This window comes from Microcebus murinus, chromosome 3 (genome assembly GCF_040939455.1).
Source record: "Microcebus murinus isolate Inina chromosome 3, M.murinus_Inina_mat1.0, whole genome shotgun sequence".
In the NCBI taxonomy this organism is placed as follows: domain Eukaryota; kingdom Metazoa; phylum Chordata; class Mammalia; order Primates; family Cheirogaleidae; genus Microcebus; species Microcebus murinus.
Genome location: NC_134106.1, coordinates 19,705,733 through 19,729,155, shown reverse-complemented (window position 1 = coordinate 19,729,155; position 23,423 = coordinate 19,705,733). Strand labels below are relative to the sequence as shown.

Sequence of the window (23,423 nt, the reverse complement as noted above, 5' to 3'; positions counted from 1 at the left end):
AAGCTAAAACTGCCAACCTAGTATTCAGTGGAAAGAACTTTTAAAGATGAAGGTGAAACAAAGACATTTTCAGGCATACAAAAGCTAAAAGAATTATTACAGCAGATCTTCACTATAAAAAATTTTAAAGGAAGACCTTCAGGCAGAAGGAAAATAATACCAGATGGAAATTTGGAACTACACAGAAGAAAACTGGAAGTGGTAACTACATGGATAAATATATAAAAAACATCTTATTCACATTTAAAAAAATATGACTGACTGTTTAAAGTAAAAATAATAACAATATACTGTGGGGAAATATTAACATATATAGACATAATATTTATGACAATAATAGCACAGGAAGGGAGAAATATAAATATACTGTTGTGAGGTTCTTATATAATACATGAGGTGAAATAATATCACCTGAAGATAGACTGTGATAAGTGAAAGATATATACCATGAACTCTTCAGCAACCACTAAAATAACAGTTAAATATAGCTGATAATCCAGCAAAGGAGATAAAATGAATAAGAATATTCAATTAAACAAACACAAAAGATGGGACAAAGACAAATGAGATATTTAAATACAACTATATCAATAACCACGTTAAATGTAAATGGACTAACCACAACAATTAAATGACAGATTGTTGAGTTGATTAAAAATGCAAGACCTAACTATGTAAGAAACTCATTTTAAATATAATATTTTTACCTAATTCATTTTTTAAATTATTTTGTTTTAATCTAATGGAGGTAGTAAATAATTTTAATAACTTAATAACAAGGTAACAAGAAACAATCCTATTTAGTTCTTTTGCTTTGCTATAAGATACAGATCATTTAAGTTTTTTTTTTTCCCCTACTACCCTTCTTAGGCTTACTAAGGAGGGAAATAGGTGATTTTTTTAAAAAAAAATTCACATCAAAAAGAAGTCTATACAAAAAGTAACCAGGGTTTGTACATTTTAATAACTTGCTATAAATTATGGCTGCATGGTAATAGTCTAGTCATCACAGTCTACTCTGTGGTTGCTGATTGAGTAAGAATAGTAACTCTAGGGAGTTACTCCAATGATCTTCTTAAATATCACTTTGAATTTAGCCATTCTCTCCTAAAAATCTGCAGGAGGCTCCAGGACAAACTTAAAACACTTGGATAACATGTAAAATATGCAAAAAGCTTACCACATAAATTCTGCTCTAAATTTAATATAAATATCTCCTTAACATTCATCATATTTTCAACCTCTAATTCTGCCTAGGTCATTCTGTAATAATCAAACTTTTTCTCTTCCTTTAAGCCACTTCTCCATGATGCCTTTCTTGACCAAGCCCTCTTTCTCTTAAACCCTCAGTAGTCAATTGTACATACTCCTCATCTGACATAAGTATGTGTGGTCCATCTCTTACATGGTTTTGTCATATTATTTAACTGAACCTTAGTTCATGTTGTATCTCTCCAACTTGTTAAAACAAATGCCACACAAGGCTATCTTTGTACATAGTAAGTATTGAAAAAATGCTTGTTGCATTAAAAGGTAGAGTCAAAGAAATGTGTTCAGAATATAAAGGGGTATTCCAAGCCAATGTACTACACGTACCATTTTATAATAAATCTACACCACCAAAAATCTCCTAAGACTAAAACCTTATTTACAAAGTCTGTCAAAAATTTCTACTGTCTATCTTAAGGGCCAGTAATTATCAAAAGATGGTGGGAAAGAATAAAGAAGTGTGGTTATTTCTATGAGTAACTGCCAACATACATAATTTTCCCTGGAATAATGAACTGTGGTATAGTATGGTATGGGTACAGCAAGCATGTGAGTTGTGCCACTTACCTGCTCAGGGCACACAGTGTTCATTCCTGGCATCTGCAAAGAGCTCATCTGCATCTGGCCCATCATTGGGTTCATGTTCTGAACATTTGTGTTTCCACCTGCCATGGACACGGTGATGCTCATATTGTTGTACACTCCTGGCTGCGCAGGTGCGGGCTGGTTCTGGACAGCTTGACTGAACACACTGTTAACTCAAAAACAATCCAGATTACATCCACTGATCATGAACATGGGGATGATGTGACTGGACCCTGATTGTAAATTATTAGATAGAATTCCAAATAAAATATTTTACCTCCTTAATTTACATGTAAGACTGTATCTTTTTACAATATATAAGGATTGAATATAATTCAGATATATTTTGAACTCTGGTAGCTATGCCAATGTTTTTTTGAAATGTAGTCCAGAGATCATCTACAAGAGAATTCCGTGAGACTCACCGACAATTGAAAACTCCTAGGCTTTACTTGAGCCCTATTGAATCATATTTTCTGGGGGTTGTTACAGAAAGGTACATTTCTAACTATTTGTACACATTATAATTTGAAAGCCTTTATTCAATGTCCTACAGCTTGCTGTCACTTCTCAAGGTTTTAGCTTCTGGCTGCTTTCAATATGCTATAAACTAAGAGGAAACCAGATGTATATAACCAAATGTTTCATTTGGCAAATTTAATCTTCTTAAAGACATCAAAGGTCTTCTCAGGCCTCAACATAGATAACTTTATGTCCTTTTTAGGAAGCAAAATACAAGGCAGTTATGTTTTCCAGAGGGCTTGTTTTACTGACTTCCTTCTTCATGGCCAAGTTCTGGACTGTTATTTTACCAAAGAGCTCAAATGTGAAATCAGTTTATTAGTAAATAGAATAGTATGAAATAAACTCCAAGCAAATTTACCTTGAAACTTTGTATGTGAACCCTGAAAATTCTCAGTGATACAGATATACACATCTAAAGGAAAATGGTGTGTGTTTTGTCTTTCATAGGTTCTACAAAACACCAAATATTTTATGATTATACATCAACTGTTAACAATAAATTGCTGGCAAAATTCCACCTATTTTAATGTTAATTCTAGGTAATCTGATTTTAAAAATTATTTTCTCCATCATTGTTTATTCATTCTTTGCTAGTACTGAGGTAGTAAGTAGGATGTACTGACATTTATAGCTTCCAATAGATTAAGGTAATCATACTGAAATTAACAGGCCAAGAAACAGCCTATTCATCATGTCTAAGACAGGTAGCAAATTCCCACCCCCCCAAGTAATTATAAAACACAAATGCCTACAGAAAATATGTCTAGGAAATGGTCAATAATGCATCTGTGGACTGTTAATGTTTGCATAGTGTGTATGCTTGTGGCACAGTGTTCCCACATCTCAAGGTGAGAAAAAAAACCCCTATTAATCTATGCTCATTTTCTAATGAGAACATTTCTGCCTTAGACAATGCTCATTTGTCAACTGATACATAAATCACCACAGTGGAGGAGCAAGGCTGCATAAGTGAATGTATGCGGAAACTTCAAGGACTGCAATGATGTCATACTTCACGAAAAAAAGTTTAGGGCTTAATTTCCTTTTAAATTTATATTTGGGAATGTATAGTAGCTTAAGTTCTTTCAAACTTCTCCTGCCAATAGTTCCATTTTAGGTTCTTGCATCACAGGAAGATGACCAAGTCCTTCTGCAGCCTCAATCACTGTCCCGGGTCCTGGAAAGACAGCTGGGTTCACTGGCACCTTAAGTCCAGTACTCACAGGCCCTCTCCCTCATTCTGCTTTCCTGTCTGGCTCGTGGCAGTTATCACAGTTTTCTTAGGGTAGCATCAGTATTTGGTAGTCACTAAATCCTTGGGCAAAAGAGGAAGAAGATTCTGGCCCACAGTGGGTTCCTCAGATATTATAGGTATTAACAAGCAGGAAGGAGTCCATGGCCAAACAAGCCAGAGAAATAAAGGTTAAACAGGACTTCTCAGTCTTTAAAATGCTAATAAGCAATGGGACTGTCCCGTGACACAAGTCTACATCTAATAAGAAGACATTTAAGGAGAGCCTCGAAGTGTGAGAGACAAACCATGTGGCTACTGAGGGAACAACATTTCAACAGAGGGATTAAAAAATGCAAAAGCCCTGAGTTTGCAATGTACTTGGCACACTGGAGGAACAGAAGGATAAAAAGCAGCCAATGTGGCAGAGTGAGTGATGAGAATAGCAGATGAGGTCATGGAGGTATCTAGGAGCAAGATGATATATATGGGGCTTTATGGGCCCTATTTTGTATTTTGGGTACCTGGGGGGCTATTGGAGAGCTGTGAGTAAAGGACATAATGCCTTATGTTTTAAAAGCAGCTTTCTGGGTACCCTGTAGAGACTAAGCGACAGTGGAGCAAGGGTGGAAGCGGGGAGACGGGAGGCTCCTGCAATGGCCTAGGAAGATGGTGGTGGCTTGTGCTAAGGGGTAGAAGTGGAATAGGTAAGAAGGAAGAGTTGCTAAGAAGCTGACAGGGTTTGCTGATATATTTGATGTGGAATGTGAGAGAAAGAGAAGAAGTTTTTCTTCTGAACACTGTAAAACTGAGTTGTCATTTACTGAGATGGGGAAAAAGTAGGAGGGGAGGTTTGGCGGAAAATATCACTTGAGCTTTTGTCATGTTAAGCTTGAGATGTCTACTAGACTTCCATGAGAAGATGTCAATTGGGCAGCTGGAGATACAGTTTGGTGTTAAGGGGACTATCAGAGTGGAGATTTAAATCTGGAAGTAATAAACATAGGGATAGGCATATACAGTGGCAAAAGTGGGCAATACAACCAAGGGTGTGTGTGGGTATGAGGAAGAGGCCCTAGAATGAAGTCTGGGGCCCTCAACTACAGGTCAGGGAGATGAGGAAGATCCTCAAGGATACTCAGTGATAGGAGGGGTGACACCTATCTCAAGAGAGAAAGTTGTTCCAGAAACAAATGAAGAAAGAGCTTTAAGAAAGAATGAATGCTCAAATGTGTCAAATGCTACTGACAAACATTGTGTTTGGCACTGAAAAGGACATTACCACCTTGACAAAAACACTTCTGGTAGAGTGGTAGGGATGAAAGCCTGACTGGTTCAACAAGGAGTAAGAGAAATGGATAGAGTATAGTCTTTTAAGGAATTTAACTCTAAAGGGGAGCAGAGAAATAGGTTAGTGAGACATGTCAGCACGACTGTGTTTCTTGCAAGCTATATTTCCATGCTTAGGTAGAGTGTGGAGCAAGACTTTAGTTGGATTTCATTAGGGAGAATTTTGCCAGGTACAAGAGCAACGGAGGGAGCTGAGCAAGGGAGTTGAGAGTGCCTGTAAGGAAGTAACTATAATGACAGGCTGTGGAATCTAAAGACTGTTTAGGAAGTTGGGATAAGAATACATTCAGAGACTAAATTCCTCTTGCATGTTACAGAGACAGTTCCATTTCTAAATAGTTTTATACATGGCCCTCATTGAGAGCTACATAGTTCTCTAACAGGAAGACTTCCTCTCTCACCTTTCAATGAACTTTAAAAGAATATAGTCTTATGTTTTCAACTTTAACTACCTTACTTATTATGTTGTCAGATTAAACGGCTTCCCTGTCATTAGAACCAAGACACAACCAAATTAAAATCCTTATAAAACTCAAGTGATGTGTGAAAAGTTCAGCAGCCAGAATTTGGGGGAGAAAAAAAAAAGACTTTAGTGAGATAATTCTGAGCAAAATGGGTAAGATAAGGCCACTGAAAATCTAGAGATTCAAAAAGGGGTAAGGTAGAACGACCCAAGAAGTCTTAAAACCCTTATTGTTATAAAGTCTTCAAATACACTGAGAAAAATGAAACCTGTGTGCTCACTACTCAGCTCTACCGAATTCCAGGATTTTGCCATTCTTGCTTTAGATCTGTAAGATTTTTAAGTGTTCTTATATAAAAAAAGACTTTTTAAAAAGTACCCATTTCTATATCTGTCCCAGAGAAGCTCTGCTACTGCTGTGAATTAATGATATTCTTCAGGTGTGCTGGGGGTAAGACAGAAAGGTTGGGGCCACTAGACCACTTTTTTGTACTATAGACACAAATTCGCCTTAAAAATGACTTAATATTTAAAAGATTTAAAAATCGTTATTCTTCTTTGCCAATAACATAAAATTCAGTCTTCTATTATGCAAATGGCAGTAACCAATAATCTACTTAAACTGTGAAAATACAATCAGTCTATGAAAGCATGGCTGTTCTTATGTACTGTAGAGTAGATGCTCATATATAAAAACTGCCCCCTTACTTGTTGTTTCCTATTGCTCCTTGCTGCCAGGCCTTCATGTCTGGTGACTGGTATCCAGAAGCAGGTGGAGTCTGCTGGAGCAGAGAGCTCTGAGGAGGAGGGATTGGCATCGGCACCATGGAGCTCCCAGGGCTTAGAGACGGAGCAAAGTTGGCCTCACCTTGGGGAACCATTCCTGCAAATTGACGTAAATTAATTCATGTGAGTTTACTATAAATTTATTAACCCCATAAAAGAAAAAAAAAAAACAAAAACCAAAGGATCTGCCACAATATGTTTAGAAATATTTTATTCAACAGAATACAGAAAAATTTAGTCTCTTAAAATAAGGCAGGAAATCTCAGTATAAAGAAATAAATAAACATATAAGTTTGGAAGCATTCCATTCATTAAGATGTTGATTTGTGCAGGATTATGTAAGATTTTTTTCTGGTTTTTTGCTAACATGAATTTTTAAGTGTAAAGAACATATATGAACACACAAAAGGAACTACTTGTATAATAAATGTAACTTGAAAAGGGAAAAAATAAGAAAAACCCATGTGTGAAAATGAAAAATGATAACGTTTTGTTGGCTACTCCTCCTCAATCTTGTCTGTGAGCTCCTCTTCTCTTCTCCTCCCTCTTTTTAAAAGCTTTATTGAGACATAATCTATACAACATGGAATTCACCCACGGTGACTGCACAATTCAATGATTTTTAGTAAATTTATAGTGTTGTGTAACCATCAGCACAATCCAATTTAGACACTTTCTTTTTTTGTTTTTTTGAGTCAGAGTCTCACTCTGTTGCCCGGACTAGAGTGCCATGGCGTTAACCTAGCTCACAGCAACCTCAAACGCCTGGGCTCAGGCGATCCTTCTGCCTCAGCCTCATGAGTAGCTGGGACTACAGACATGCACCACCACGCCCAGCTAATTTTTTACATATATATATATTTTTAGTTGGTCAATTAATTTATTGCTATTTTTAGTAAAGATGGTGTCTCACTCTTGCTCAGGCTGGTTTCAAACTCCTGGCCTTGAGCGATCCACCCGCCTCGGCCTCCCAGAGTGCTAGGATTACAGGCGTGAGCCACCGTGCCCGGCCAATTTCTTAAAAAATTTATAATTGCTATAGTGTCCCTGTTAATTAATTCTATCATCTGTGTAATTTCTGGGTTCATTTTTGATTGACTGATTTTTCTCTTCATTATAGGTTGTATTTTCCTGCTTCTTTGAATGCCTGGTAGTTTTGAAAATCAGGTTCCAAGACCCTGTGAATTTTACCTTGTTAGGCGCTGGATTTTTAAAATTTCTTTCAATATTTTTGACCTTTGTCAAAATATTGGTTAGGTTGACCTAACCTCTGGTTAGGTTACATGGAGACAGTTTAATTTTGGGGAGGGTCTTATGCCCCAAAAGGGTTTAATTTAGGGCTTATTTTGCTCTACTACTGAGGCAAAACACCTCTAAGCATTTTACTTGATCCCCATGAATAATGAGGTTTGCTACTCTGGCAGGTAGGAAGAGGAACCAGCCCTGTGTGATTTTCAAAGGTTGTTCCCCTCTAATCTTGTCACGCAGTTTTCTCTGGCCTAGATTTGTGTACGCTGATGGGTTCTCCGCTGAGTTTTCAGTGGGACTCTCTGTATGTCCTGTGGTTCTCTGTGTAGGTCTGTCCTCTCTGGTACTGTGCCCTGCCACTTCAAGTTGCCTTGGCCTTACTGGACTCACGGCTTCATTGCCTCAACTCAGGGAAACTACCTGCTCCTGGTGGATTCCTCCTCCCTGAAGCACAGGGACAATCTCAATAACTGTTGTTTAATGTACTTTGAAATTTTGTTCATTTCAGATGCAGAATAAATCTGGTCCTATTACTCCATGTTGGCCCAAAGTAGAAATCCATAAGAATTTAAAAGAGTAAAAATGGCCGGGCGTGGTGCCTCATGCCTGTAATCCTAGCACTCTGGGAGGCCGAGGCGGGCGGATTGCTCGAGGTCAGGAGTTTAAAACCAGCCTGAACAAGAGCAAGACCCCGTCTCTACTATAAATAGAAAGAAATTAATTGGCCAACTAATACACATAGAAAAAAATAGCCGGGCATGGTGGCACATGCCTGTAGTCCCAGCTACTCGGGAGGCTGAGGCAGAAGGACTGCTTGAGCCCAGGAGTTTGAGGTTGCTGTGAGCTAGGCTGATGCCAGGGCACTCACTCTAGCCTGGGCAACAAAGCAAGACTCTATCTCAAAAAAAATAAATAAATAAAAAAAAATAAAAGAGTAAAAATGGGTTTCTTTCTATATGCTTTCTGTTATGCTAGCACTCTGTATTTTTTTTCCTGACAAAATACATTTCACAGGTAAATACTTTTAAGGCAGAGAAAGCTATAAAGGTGAAGATAAAAGAATGCCATAATTTGATTGCCTGTAATTTAGTATAATTACTTTAAATCTTCCTCTATATCCTTGTGAGCCTGAGGGGAGGTGGAGGGGGGAACTTCCTCTATTAAATTTTTTTTTTTGAGACAGTCTCACTTTCTTGCCTAGGCTACAGTGCCGTGGCGTCGGCCTAGCTCACAGCAGCCTCAAGCTCCTGGGCTCAAGCAATCCTCCTGCCTTAGCCTCCCACATAGCTGGGACTACAATCCCACCACTGTGCCTGGCTAATTTTTTTCTATTTTTAGTTGTTTGGCTAATTTCTTTCTATTTATAGTAGAGATGGGATCTCGCTATTGCTCAGGCTGGTCTCGAAATCCTGAACTCAAGCAATCCTCCCGCCTTGGCCTCCTAGAGTGCTAGGATTACAGGCGTGAGCCTGGCCACACCTGGCCTTCTATAAAATCATGCATAATTCTGTAACCTGCTTCTTTCTCTCATCATTATATCACAAGCATGTTTCTATGTTCTTGATGTCTCTTTATAAACACAATTGTATACACCTGTATAATATTCTACTGTGTTCTATCACTGTTAATATGATAACTATCTTTTTTTGTTTGGTTAATCTGGTCAGAGATGTAGTAAATTTGTTCATTTTTGGTTTTTTGTAGGCTATAATTTTAAAAATATTTAAGATTTTCTGTGAAAGCTGACCCAACTATAGACTTTATAGTTTTTTTTCTTTTACTAAATGTTTAACATTTAGTGACTTTTTTAAAGTAAAAATTATATAAACAAAACTACACATTTTCTCCTTGTTGTTTCCTCTATATGTAATTTAATCTCTGGTATGAAATTTTAACCTAGAACATTTTTTATTTTCATTTATGAGCTTTTTGTTTTTGTTTAGCCATCATCTTCATTTCAATATATATTGCCATTGCATTAATTCTACATTTTAAATTTTAACTGTTTTAGTTGTAGTTTTTTAAAAAAATAATTATTTGTTCTTAATGCGTTTTTAACCTTATTTGTGATGGAATAATTTCTTTCAGAAAAAATATGTATGTCAGGGGGGAAGATACTTATCATATTTATTTATCATATTCTGAATAATTTTCTGTAGGGTCAAAAGTAAACTACAAGTAAGAGACTCCACTCCCAGTACATCAGCATGTTTTTTGGTATTTCTTTCTGGCCTCATCTAACACATTGTTGGAATGGATAACTTTCCCTATCGGATGAGAAGTTTTGTTGTTGTTTTTATTTTGCTGTTTTTGTATTTTTTAGTGGTCTTTTTATTATTTTTAAAAAGACTTTATTTTTTAGAGCAGTTTTAGGTTCAAAGCAAAATTGAATGGAAGGTACAGAGATTTCCCACAAACCTCCTGTCCCCCGCCCCATATGTGTAGCTTCCCCCATTATCAGCATTTCCCACCAGGGTGGTACACTTGTTACGGCTGATGAGCCTACATTGACACACCATTATCATCCAGAGTCCATAGTTACATTAGAATTCACTTTTGCTGTTGTTCTTTCTATGGGTTTGGACAAATGGATAATGATATGTGTCTACCATTATAGTATCACACAGAGTATTTCATTGCTCTAAAAATCCTCTGTGAAATGACCTAGTTTTGGTAGAAAGAACGAGTTATAACAGATAATGAATGAGAGCAATAGTCAGAGTCCTGGTCCCAGTTCTGTCACTATACTGGACTTTGGATAACTTGGATCAAATCATCTAGTTCCTTCTAGTTTAAAAATTCTACAATTCTATCTTTGCCTAGACTGTGTTAAGTCTTTCTGCTGGACCATAACTAGTATTACAGCCATTTGATTGTAGCAACTAAAACTAGAATTCATACTTCTTTTCATTTATTTCTTCAAAGACTCATTAAGCAACTACTCAGTACCAGATCACTATGCTAAGTGCTGGACAAACAATGATTAAAAAGGTCACACTTTGCTCATGCAAGGTACTTCCTGTTTAAAAAGAAAGGCAGTTAGGTTAACAGGTGGTTATATGACAGGTTGGTGAGGGCTTATGATTGGGAGTGTCAGGGAAGGCTCCCCAGAGGAGATACACCTGAGAGGAGGGAGGTACAGGAATGAGACAAGTGAGGAAAGGATACTTTAGACAAAGGGTACAGGATGGACAAAGCCCTAGAAGTAAAAGTCACCTCATGCAGGGGTGGGAAACTGTGCTATGGCCTTATGGTCACATGTGGCCTTCTAAGTCCTTAAGTACAGCCTCCTTTTGACTAAATCCAAATTTTATAGAACAAATCTTTTTATTAAAAGGGGTGCGGCAGAGAAAGATGAAGTTTTTCTTGCTTCCTCTGGTGCTTAAAAAAGAACAATCCTGAAATCAGAAGGCTGTAGGTAAGGATATGGAAGTGGAGTTGATGAGTCTAACTCAAGCTTTCGACAAGTTGAGTTTGGGTGCTGGTGGAATGCAAGTCTGTCTATCTAGTAGGCAGCCATACATATGAGCTGAGAGATCTGGTGCAGAGATAGAGAATGGAGTCATTAGCATGCAGAGGTCCCTGAAGCCCCAGAAGTAGATGAGATCACTGAGGAGGAGTGGGTGGAGTAGCATGTTTACTGTAGTTCATGGAAGAAAGGTCTCCAGATGGGCTTCGAGGAATCCACTTGATGGGCACATTAAAAAAATTCCCCATATTTACTTTGAATATTGCCTTATTATAAAACAACTTTTAAATGTCTAATTCTGTTCTTGTTCACTCATCAACATGGCATGACAATCTAGAAAAGTTTTCAGTTTTCAGAAATACAAGAAAACACACTCTGCCATTACTATTATTTACATGTTCCTTCATTTATTGTGGACCTATATTAAGCTGAAAGATGTCAAAGCAAAGGATGTAGAGCAAAGATAATGTAGTCATCCTTTGGTTTTACTGTCATCAATTAATGCAGGGATCAGTGAAATTTTTCTGCAAAGGGCCAGATAGTAAATATTTTCAATTTTGTAGGCAATAACGTTTCTGTAACTATTTAACTCTGCTGTGTGAAACTAGCCATAGATCATACATAAACTAGTGAATATGGCTGTGTTCCAATAAAACTTATTTACAAAAACAGGTGGGCCAGACTAAGCTCATGAACCTTAGTTTTCCAAACCCTGAAACACACAAGGACACATATATTTTAGTATTTTTTATGTGGCAAATCAATTGGCAATAGAAGCATAAAACCAACAAAGGCCAAAGAGCTCTTCTATCTGGATTTCCTTAAGCTACAATAAACTGTGTTATTCTGTTTTTTGGGTTTTTTTGAGAAGGCCTGATTTGAACAAGTTAGTACTTTTCCAAAACTTGAATTTGTGCCAATATAAAACCTGATCCTAAAGCCCTCTACCAGATTGCTGATCACTCTTGGAGCATGTTTATAATTTAAAGTGGTGGAAGAAATTAAAAACATTGTATCTTTAAATGTTCTTATTCTCTCCAGAAAAACTAACAATATTTCCAGTGTTATTTTGAAGCCTTGCCATTTCATTTCAGTCTGAAACTAGATGAAACTACTAATCTCTTCTGGGTTTTATTTGTAGTATGAATGCTGACTTTATCAAAGAAAAATTCTCATTTTGTGAAAAGTATCTTTTGTTAATCAAAAGTTAGTCTGGAAGAAAAATCCAGGTACCAGATAGAATACTTATCATGGCTATGAAGACATCTGGTCATGCTGCCTGGAAAAGGAAGCTCCACCCACTCAATTATTTCAACTCACTGTGTTCTATATTGACACAAAACAGATCAAAGACTAGACCCACAATCCTGAAAGAAATCTTGTCAACTTCATCAGAACTAGGGCTTTGAAGCACTGCCTTTCCATGTGTCTTTGTCAAGGAATGGGAGCAGGATATGAAGTTCTCCTTTCTTTGCTTTCCAGAGGAGAAATTTTAAAGTACATGACTGGAAATCGATGGAAGTAGTATTTCTATTCTTTTTTAAGAGAAAAGAATCCTTAGAATAATTTGATGAGGAATTTATTAATGTTTGGCTCTTTACATTACTTTTTTCTCCTTATGAATGAGATAAACTTAAGCCTCTGCAGTCCATCCATATCATGAATGCTACTAAAAATCTATTTGCTGTTTTGGCCAAGTTGTCATTTTGGGAGAGGAATGGAAAAGCAGATAATTATAGAAGTCTTCTCATGTTGGAGGAAGTACTTTTGCCAGCTAAAGTGAAAAGGCTGTGTTTAAATTCTTTGTATATAGAAATTACAGGACACATGGAAATGAAACTCTTTGGAAGGCCACTCCTGTCCAGACAATCATAATAATTAAAAAATGGATTCATAGTCCTTTTCTTTCCCACACAGATAATATCAGTGACATCATTGTCTTGAGGACAAAGAAACTAATGTGGCATAATTTTGATTAAACTGTTTTAGAGAGTTCTGGTGCTCTTTGACATAAATCTTAGATACTTAATCTGACAGCCAAAAGATTTTAGCACTTGTTGCCATCAGAATGGAAACTCTAAATTGATTTGGCTGTCAAAGTTGATAAGCATACTGCCATGTCAAAAATCTACGTAGCTTCAACATTTTATTCAAGTCAAACAGTGCCTGTCTCATTGAAATTCATTTTTAAGCAACCTTAAAATTTACCTTTATTCTTTCATTTATATAATTAAAGGATTTATTTCAATTTTTTTCAGGAATTGGCCATTAATTTTGCACAGACATTTGATTAAACATGTGGATTAATCAAATGGGTATTATTGCCACTACCTATTAGAAGTGATAGAAAAGAAATAGAAAAAGATATTATCACCTAGGTCAAAAAGAACAGAAGACAGATAGTGCAAATGAAAGATTAAAAAAGAAAAAAATGTTTGGAAGCCAGAAAGTTGATTGATACTCCAGACAAAGCTGCAACCATAGCAGCCAAGAGTGGTGGCACCAGTGAGAAGTCTGAGATACTTTGTGGAGATTGATTATCCTTATGTAAACCATCAAAAACAAAATTTCCCACACAATGAAAAAACTATATGCGAATTTGAATTAATATACTAAACCCCTTTGTCTGGGGAGGACTTTCATTTAGATTCTCAAAGAGATCTGTGAGAGAAAAAATAAGAGAATGTACTTTGCATACAAAATGTTAAAAATTTTAGAGTTATGTCCTTATGGATCCTCTAATTCAATCATCTCAGCTATGAAAGGGAAGTAAGCCTCAAACCCTCAACCATGTAGTGGCAAGAGCTCAGTCTGGAGCCTGGATCTCCTGGCTCCCATGTCTTTCCTCCCCAGCATGCTAAGTCAATGTCAGTGAACCAAAAAATATGAAGACAGACCAAGCATGTATGTATTACTTATAAGAGCAACATAAAAGTTGTAACCCTCATACCTGATCCTGGATACTGGAAGACATTCTGCTGCATCTGAGGATTGATTCCAGTGCCAAATTGTCCTCCCATGTTTCCTGTCATGCCTCTGTTCACCATGCTGTTGCGGTTGGCCAGGGATGCTTCAGGATTTGCTGCCAATTGTGAAAATGGGCTGGTAGAAGCCGGTGGGGTTCCTGGATTTGTACCGTAGTTTGGTGGATAGGGGAATTGCTGTGGAGCACCCTGAGGAAGACGGGGGTTCCCCATTTGAACTGGTAGTCCAGATGAGGGAGGGAGATTGTTCCCAAAACTTTGCTGCCTCATAAGCATGGCTCTTTGCTGCTGTATTAGCTGCCTCTGTCGGTGCTGCTGACTGTACAACTCACGCTGACGCTGTGCCAACATTTGAGCATTCAGGGGTGGCTGCAAAGGAGGAAAAAACCCTTCACTTATTAAAATTATTATAATCACTACCTATCTTGGAAAGCTTGTAGGATAAAACCTAGTAGCTTGGGACAATAAAATATCAATTATCAGTGCACAAGGGACCCCAAAACAGAAAAGGAACAAAAACCTCTTAAGCAGTAATCACAGGAGAAAAAAATGAATTAAGTATACTTTATAGATTAAAAGTAGCTGAGAAATGCTAAAACAATATCTGACTATGATTACTGGTTCAATGCAAATTCTCAATAATACAGGCCATAAAAACTCCTAAGGGAAACATGAAAACCAAAAAGAAGTGAAAGAAAATGTGTTTGATGACTTCTATTTGACATTAGATTGTTAGGAGACTCTTTTTCTTTTCTTTTTTTTTTTTTTTTTGAGACAGAGTCTTACTCTCTTGCCCAGACTAGAGTGCCATGGTGTCAGCCTAGCTCACAGCAAACTCCTGGGCTCAAGCAATCCTTCTGCCTCAGCCTCCCGAGTAGCTGGGACTACATGCATGTGCCACCATGCCCAGCTAATTTTTTTCTCTATATATTTTTAGTTGGCCAATTAATTTCTTTCTATTTTTAGTAGAGACAGGGTCTTGCTCTTGCTCAGGCTGGTCTCGAACTCCTGAGCTCAAATGATCCGCCCGCCTGAGCCTCCCAGAGCGCTGGGATTACAGGTGTGAGCCACCACACCTGGCCAAGACTCTTTTTCAATTACAAAAAATTTACTGTGTTTCTAGTATGGAGAAATTGGGCTGCCCCCTTTTCTCATTGAGATAATTACCCCCAGTTTATTTAAATCAATAAAATGTGATTATTAGGTGATTTTCATTTTCTTCATTATACTTTTCTGTATTTACCAAATTATCTACAATGAACATGTACTACCTTTACAATCAGAAAAAAAACCTACAAACATTAAAAAAGGAAGAATCACAAATCCAGGTTTCAATGCCTAACAAATTATCACTTACAAATAAAATAATTGATAGTTACCAGAGGCTGGGAAGGGTAGCAGAGAACGGGGGATAAATGGGGATCTTTAATGGGTGCAAAAACATAGTGAGACAGAATAAGCAATATTTGATAGCACAGCAAAGTGACTGTAATCTACAATAAATTAGGGTATACCTTAACTATAAAAGTCGAATTGGAATGTTCCTAACACAAAGAAATGATAAATGCCTGATATGATAGATACCCCAATTACCATGATTTGATTAATACACATTGTATACCTGTATCAAAACATCACATGTACCCTATAAAAATATAGAAACTATTATGTACTCATAACTAAAAATTTAAAAAGAAAATAATTAACTAAATAGGAAACAGTAAGACTAAATAAAATAGTAAAAAGAAATAAATGGAATTTAGTGTTTTTATATCATTATTGTGGTGTAAGACTACTCCAGGCATTAGCATAAGTGGTTTAATAGCTATACTATTATGGATGAGGAAAGAAGTGGTAAAATTAGGTGGAAATCACTTTTCAGTTTAACATGCAAAGCAACATACGATGTCAATAAAGCCTTCTTCAGAAAAATGTCAATTTAGATTGAGGATCTGATTAAAGCATACAGCTCCATTAAAATTAAACTTGCCAACTAGAAACTGTCCAATCTGGAAGAAACTGTGAAATATGAGTTTCTGACAAAAACCATCTTTACATGGATTCCAAAAGTGGGGTCTTGTTTCCTTACAAACTAATTACCCCTGAATGAGCTAACACTGAGATTTACAATTTATAAGACAGAGAAACCCAAATCTTGACATATAAAGATGCTAATATCTGCTGCTTACCAGTAGCTTCTGTTAATATGTGCTGCATAATGACATTTTGGTCAATTATGGACTGCATATACAACACTGGTACAATAAGATTATACTATGGTATTTTTACTGTACCTCTTCTATGCTTAGATATATTTAGGTACACAAATACCACTGTCTTACAATTGCCTAGTATTCAGTACAGTAACATGCTGTACAGGTTAGTAACCTAGGAGCAACTGGCTACACCAGACAGCTTAGGTGTGTAGTAGGCTATGCCATCTGGATCTGTGTTAGTACACTCTATGTTGCACAACTACAAAGTCACCTAATAACACATTTCTCAGATGTATCCCTATCTTTAAGTGATGCATGGCTGTGTTTATCCCTTTGATTGGTGTTAGCTTCCTGGTGTATTTGCTCCAAATCCATTTAGGTGCATTTTATGGAGGAAAGAAGAGTTTTGTTTAAACCCTCTTTAAAATCCCTTATCTGCCACATTTTTACATCAACCTGTTTAGAAAACATAAACAGTTGAAGCAAAAATGTTAAAATACATGTGGGGGTAAAGTAACGAGTAAATACTAGGTAACATTCAGAAGGCAACCCAATTATTTTTCTGTTTAAAGTTCCAATGGTTCTGGGTCTCTATATAAGGATTTTTAAAATAAATGAAAGCGAGAAAATGCTAATGTTCAGATTGAGCAAAGTACACAAAATAGCTAAGACAGCTAAGCAATATGACTGGGTTCTGATCAGGTTTCAGGTACCATGCACACAGTGTCATATTAGAGGCTTCTTATTACTGGTGCTTTTCAGTACAGCAATAAGAGTTTTCTACTTAGTCATCAGGTATCCAATAACAATGACAACCATAACAATAAAACAAAACAAAGAACTCTTGGCTTTAGATCAAATATCAGCAAGAAGTATCACAAGTAGATTATTAATTCATTCTAGAAGAAAACTACACTACAAACATCATTAAAAAGATCAGTTCACAGTCCATTTCAAAGACACTGAAGTCAACACTTTAAGAAATACTGCTTGGGTCAGAGAAGTACTAACAATATCTGGTTTTCTCACATTACCTGAGGTGTAATTTGCTGCTGCATGCTTGATCTCATATTGATGCCAACAGGAGCAGTTGCTGCAAACTGATTTAAGATAGCTTGCCGATTTTGGTGTATCAACTAGAGAAAAATGGAAACAGTAAGATATAATATTTCTACACACCAACATAGCCCAGGCCTTATACAGTAACATAAACTTTCTGCTGATTACTAAAAGTGTGGCAGGTTTACTAAGATTATTTCCCACATTTATTTTCCAGAAGGCTGGCACTTCCCAATATTTATCAAATATTTATTGCCTTCAGAACACTAAGTATGGCAGAGCATATAAAAGGAGAATATACACATATGTACATACAAGAATGTGTGTATATGTATACATCTGTTTATTGTACTTTTAAAAACATGTTAATATTTATTTCAGATAAGTACAGTAATGGATAAAAAAATCAGCTCTAAGTCTTAAAATATCGTTAATTAAAAAGTATACAATAAGGGCACATTCTACAAAGATCTGGAAGATGAATGGAAAATTGAGGTACTTGGAGGGTACTCTGACTTGGAGATACTTTATCTGGTGGGTACATATTTGGTGAATATCCAGCATGATTTCATTAGCTAGAGAGAATTATGTAAGAGGCAAATGGTCTGAGAAAATGGATTATTTATTTAACTAGAAGTAATTACTTTAGAACAGCATTTCCCAAATTGGTGTTCTAAAGAACATTGTTCTGTAGGATATTAATAGATGTGCCAGGAAAATAGCATGCTGTGCTGTATTAAGTATTGGAAATGATGGGTTACACAAGGTGAAACAGATTTATTTACTGCAGTAATTTTATGAGCCTTTAATTGGCCAAAGCACATTGTAAATCGCCAGGAAGGGGATATACTATGCAATTTATTTATCACAAACCTTTTTTTCTGACATATAACCTTTAACATCTACCTCCCAGAATAATCTTCTATGGAACACTGGTTTGGAAGATCAGTCTAGATCAGGCTTAGGGTTCCAGGTCATAGGCATGCCTTAACATTATGTGGTAATAAACAAGTATTCTTGGAAGTGAGATTTTATTGTAAATAATCTATAGCTTAAAAATTCTTCCTCAATAATTTTATATGAATGAACTGTTTAGAGAGAGAATAGTAACAGTAATATTAATACTGTTTTGTGTGTTAGGGTATTTTATAACATAAATTATAAATACGATATGTTGATTTGTTTATACATTATATCTTAATATTAATGTATTTTAATACACTACACATAAACTAGAAAGCCTGTGAAAGTTTTATAAGAGAATCCAAAGTGCTATGAACAGTGATTAAATCTTTCATCACCAAATAGTTCAACTCTTAATTCTGGTTTCATTCACTTTTTTATTCCCATTAGATGAGATATCCAATTTTGGGGAAAAGTTCAATATAATGTAAATATTAAAATTATAACTTTAAGGTATTGTGGAATTAACATAAAACATTCTCAATCATTTTGAAAATAAAGATCTGATACAGTAGTTTTAAATGTCAAAGGGACTCTTAAATATCAAAATCTATATACTTCTTTATTCATTTTTACCTTCTATTCCTTCTTTGTGGATAAAACATATATATTTCTTTTTTTTTTTTTTTTTTATACAGTGATACTAACAGTGGTATATATTTCTTAAACTCAAAGACCATGGACATAAATTTAAATAAGCCAAGTTAATTTAATAGAGATTTATTGAAAAACTCAATATACTCAAGATACTTTATAAAGTTTGGAGGCTACAAAGGTAAGCAAATTCCTGTCTTCTGGGAGTTCCCTATTGAGTGGCAGAGGCCAACACACAACAGTGCAATGCACAAGTACTATACTTGCATATATAGAGACATCTACAGTAGCACAGGGGGAGTAGCTAATGTACCCTGGGGACATGAAGTCAGGGGACAAGAGCATGGGTGGGCTCAATGGAGTCCTGAAGGATGAGCATGCAAGGTGGCAAGGAGGATGGCAAAGTTAACTTGAGGCAGCGGAACATTAAGTATGAAAACAGGAAAGGAGGCAACAAGGATAGATAAAAATACATTAATATGTAATGATGAAGAGGAGTAAAACTGCAGGGGGAATGCAAGTTAGGGTCCCAAACTTATACCTTTATATATTTTCTGAATTATGAGATAATGTGAGAATGAAATGGATAGGGATGGAGGAACGATGCTTGAGAAACAGTTTTTAGAAGTAGAAAGAATTATTCTAAAAAGTGGAAGTCTACAAGTACTTTCTCTCATAGAAAATTCTTCCCTTGAATTAACCCCTTGTTCATTCTGTCTTCTCCTTACTATGTGGTGTGCCACCTAATGCTGTATCCATCTGTCCCACTCTGATATGCCTCTTTTCTTCAATTACTAAAGTTCTACTTATTTTTCAACAAGCAGGTCAAGTTCTACCTCTTCCAAAGAAGCCTTCCCAAAAGGATCAATTTATCCCTGCGTCCTCAGAAATCTTAACTGTTGGAGAGCTGGGAAATGGGAGGAGAGAAGTTGTTAATCCTTAGAGCTTGGGACACAAGTTCAAATGCCTATAAAGGCCAGGTCACAAGGCTTGTGGTACAAAAAGAAATGTGAGGCTTGTGGTCAGTTGAAGAGTACAAATCCAGCCTACACATATGAAACATAGATGCACACACCTCTGGCTGGCTGTCACTTTGACTGCCTGAATGGATTTTTTCCCAATGCCTTACCAAAAAATCCTTCTTATAGTAAACCTAAAAGATCTAGCCCAGTGGTTCTCAATTAGGATTGATTCTGCCCCACAAGGGACAGTGGCAATGTCTGAAGATATTTTTGGTTGTTACAACTTGAGGAGGAGAAGGTGCTACTAGCATCTAGTGGGCAGAAGCCAGGGATGTTGATAAACATCCTCAATGCACAGGACATCTCCCCTACAACGAGAATTATCCAGGCCCAAATATTAAAGCACCAAAGTTGAGAAACCATGATCTAGCTACTGCACAAATTCTTGATGAGACAAAATGCTCTTTAAATAACCTTATTCTCTTACCAGGCAGTTTTCATTGCCAGAAATCTGGAGGTGGGACTGTTTCCCTTTATTTTTTTTCTTTCTTTTTTTTTTTTTTTTTTGAGACAGAGTCTCTCTCTGTTTCCTGAGCTAGAGTGCTGTGGCGTCAGCCTAGCTCACAGCAACCTCAAACTCCAGGGCTCAAGCGATCCTCCTGCCTCAGTCTCCAAAGTAGCTGGGACTACAGGCATGTGCCACCATGCCCGGCTAATTTTTTCTGTTTTTAGTTGTTTGGCTAATTTCTATTTTTTTTTTTTTTTAGTAGAGACGGGGTCTCCCTCTTGCTCAGGCTGGCCTCGAACTCCTGAGCTCAGGTAATGTTCCTGCCTCAGAATTCCAGAGTGCTAGGATTACAAGTGTGAGCCGCCATGCCCGGCCCCCTGTATATTCTGTCATCTAAACCTAGTTTTATTTTCTGGTTACTTCTATTCTCTATGATATATAAAAGACTATTAGTAGTGGTTCTTATACTAGATCCATACCTTTCTTCAGTACTCTAACACATATCATATCTGGACTTGTTTTACGATGACTAAGCATACCATATTTCTTTCTCTGTCTTGACTATTATTCTCTCTTTACATTATTATTGCCTTCACAGTATGAAGACCATGGTACTTGTTGGAAAAGAAAACAAATAGAGTAGAATAATTGTATCTTTTGTCACCCAATATCATACCATTTTCTATAGCAGCAGGTCTACCTATCTTTGCTATTGTCTTTTTCCCAAAATAGAACTTTAGAAGTCCTTCATAGTACTGAGGATATATTTCTTGGGTCTTTGCTCATCTGAGGTTCAAGCAGACACTATACCTGAAGTATTACTTCTTAAGCTCCAGCTGCTTCCTTCATTTTTACTGTTTTGTAAGCCTCAACCAATGCAACTATAAATTGAATTAAAAATGTCAGAATCTTTTTACTCCTTGTGTACCATATTCCAGCCAGTAAAAATATGTATGGCCAAGATATCATTTCTATTTATATATTTATTTTATTGTTTTAGATACAGGGTCTTGCTCTGCCGCTGAGACTGGAGTACAGGTGTGCTATCGTAGTTCACTACCCTCAAACTCCCGGTCACAAGTGATTCTTCCACTTTAGCCACCTGAGTATTAATAGGTAGGGCTACAGATGCAAATCATCATGCCTAGCTAATTTTTTTAGAAGTTTTTTGTAGAGATGGGGTCTTACTATGTTGCAGGCTGGTTTCAAACTCCTTAGTGAGCCTCCCACCTTGGCCTTCCAAAGTGCTATATTTTTTAAATATTTTTAATATTTTTATATTTTTAATATTTTTCTCCATTTTTAAACGAATCTTCTTAAAAGGCATTAATAAGAAACAAACTATGATATAGATCTGAGTATGCTTCTTTCCTTCCTTTCTCAAATCATTAGGCACTGTGCTAAATTCTTGCCTGTGAGATGCTTACAGTCTCCTGTGTTTGGGAAGAGGGAAGGAGAGGAAATGACTGACAAATAAACAATAAAATTAATCCACCAAGGAGATCAGTGTATTATGAATATCAGATTATGAACTTGGTATATTCTGAATACTAGTCCTTTGCCAGTTATATGAGGTCACAAATATCTTCTTTCAGTCGTTGTCTTGACTTTTATCTTGTTTATGGTACCTTTTGTAAGTTCTAGATTTTAATGCAAATATTAACTTGTCCTTTGTCTTTTTTTAAGAGGCCATAGAGATATTCTCATTTTCACATTATGTCATCAAAACACCTAGAGTTTATTTTTATTCACTGTATGAGATAAGCATCTAATTTAATTTTTTTCTCATGGACAGCCAAATGTACCAGCATGTATTAAATGGGCCATCTTCTCCCCACTGATTGCTACCTCTGTCTATTACTAAGTTTCTATATATGGCTGGGTGTGTTTCTGGGCTACTTTGTTCCAGTTGGCAGAACTATCTAGCTGCATGCTAGTTTCACACTGTTTTAATTTCCAAAGCTTTGTTTTAAATCTTGATATCTGGCAGAATAAGTATACCCTCATTTTTCTTCAAGACTGTATTGATGCTTCTAAAATAAATTTTGTATCTGTCAAATTTCCAAGTTGCAATTTTGTTGGAATTCCACTGAATTTACCAATTAATTTTGGAACAATTGTCATCTTTTTATTAGCAACAACCTCTTAGAAAATATAATTTCTTTAAATTCATGAATATATTTTATTTAGATTTTCTTTTTGCCTTTCAATTATGGTTTATAATTTTCTAAATTTTATACATTGCGAATGTATTTGGAAATTATATTTTCTAAGGGGTTGTTGCTAGTAAAAGGGATTGCCACTAATTTTTGCTTCTTGTTCTTTTACCTAAAACCCTTACTGAAATTTGTTATAAGTTGCCTATAGATTCTTTTGGATTTTCTATGTAAACAGTCATATTACCTACATATAATAATTTTGCTTCTTTCTCATGTTTGCTTTCTATATTTCAAAATTTTTTAGTGTGCTAATGGTATTCCCTTTTTTGTCTATACTGATATGAATTTAGTCACTTAAAATATACAACCTGTCATTTAATAGGATTTAAGGCAGGAGAAAGAGTAGATATCCTATGTCAATTTACTATTTGATCTCAATTATGAGCTTATCCATGTGACTTTAAATAATACATTTAAACCTCGATTTCTTGATTTTATCAGGTACTGTTATTGCCAATCCACAGCCATTTACTCTCCCCTTCTTCCTTGAAGATAGAATAGGATTTTGTTCAGCTGATCATTCCAAATCACATGACTCCAAGGGTAATCCATGAGTACTTTAAATCAATCATTGCCAGCAACTGGTTAAAATTGTACATGTGACTTAGTTCTAGCTAGCCAGACACATGAAGTCTTAGTTTTTCCTTTTTTCTTTTTTTTTGGGAGGGATAGAGTAGGAAGAAAGCCTTTTGGAAAAAGTTCCCTGGCGTTTGAAAAGAACTGCATAGGATAGAAATAGTCCCTTTTCTCCTGTTAGATATAGTTTTGTTTGCATGTGATACCTGTAATCATGGCATGCCAAGGATTACAGGGCTAACAAGAAAAATAAATTTCTAACTGACAGCCACTGAGAGTGGCATGAACTCTGTTTCTAAGGTTAGTAACATAAATATCTCTCCTACAGAGATGTTTACCTAGCACTTAAAAGAAGCTGAGCAAACAAAAGAAGGTAAAGTGACATTAAAATTCACTGCTTGTAAAAAGTTTTTTTT

General features: G+C 36.2%; 1 protein-coding gene across 15 annotated transcripts in view; it reads right to left on the bottom strand.

Moving 5' to 3' along the window:
• Positions 1 to 23,423, bottom strand: part of NCOA1 (nuclear receptor coactivator 1) — a 245,320-nt gene that overhangs the window by 8,979 nt on the left and 212,918 nt on the right. For all 15 annotated transcript variants that reach the window (XM_012788105.3, XM_076000596.1, XM_076000597.1 and 12 more), the window contains 4 exons: positions 17,161 to 17,262; positions 13,877 to 14,279; positions 6,132 to 6,306; positions 1,837 to 2,020 (listed from right to left, as the gene is read on the bottom strand). In XM_012788105.3, the coding sequence (XP_012643559.3) occupies positions 1,837 to 2,020; positions 6,132 to 6,306; positions 13,877 to 14,279; positions 17,161 to 17,262 (864 nt within the window). The remainder of the gene's footprint in view (positions 1 to 1,836; positions 2,021 to 6,131; positions 6,307 to 13,876; positions 14,280 to 17,160; positions 17,263 to 23,423) is intronic.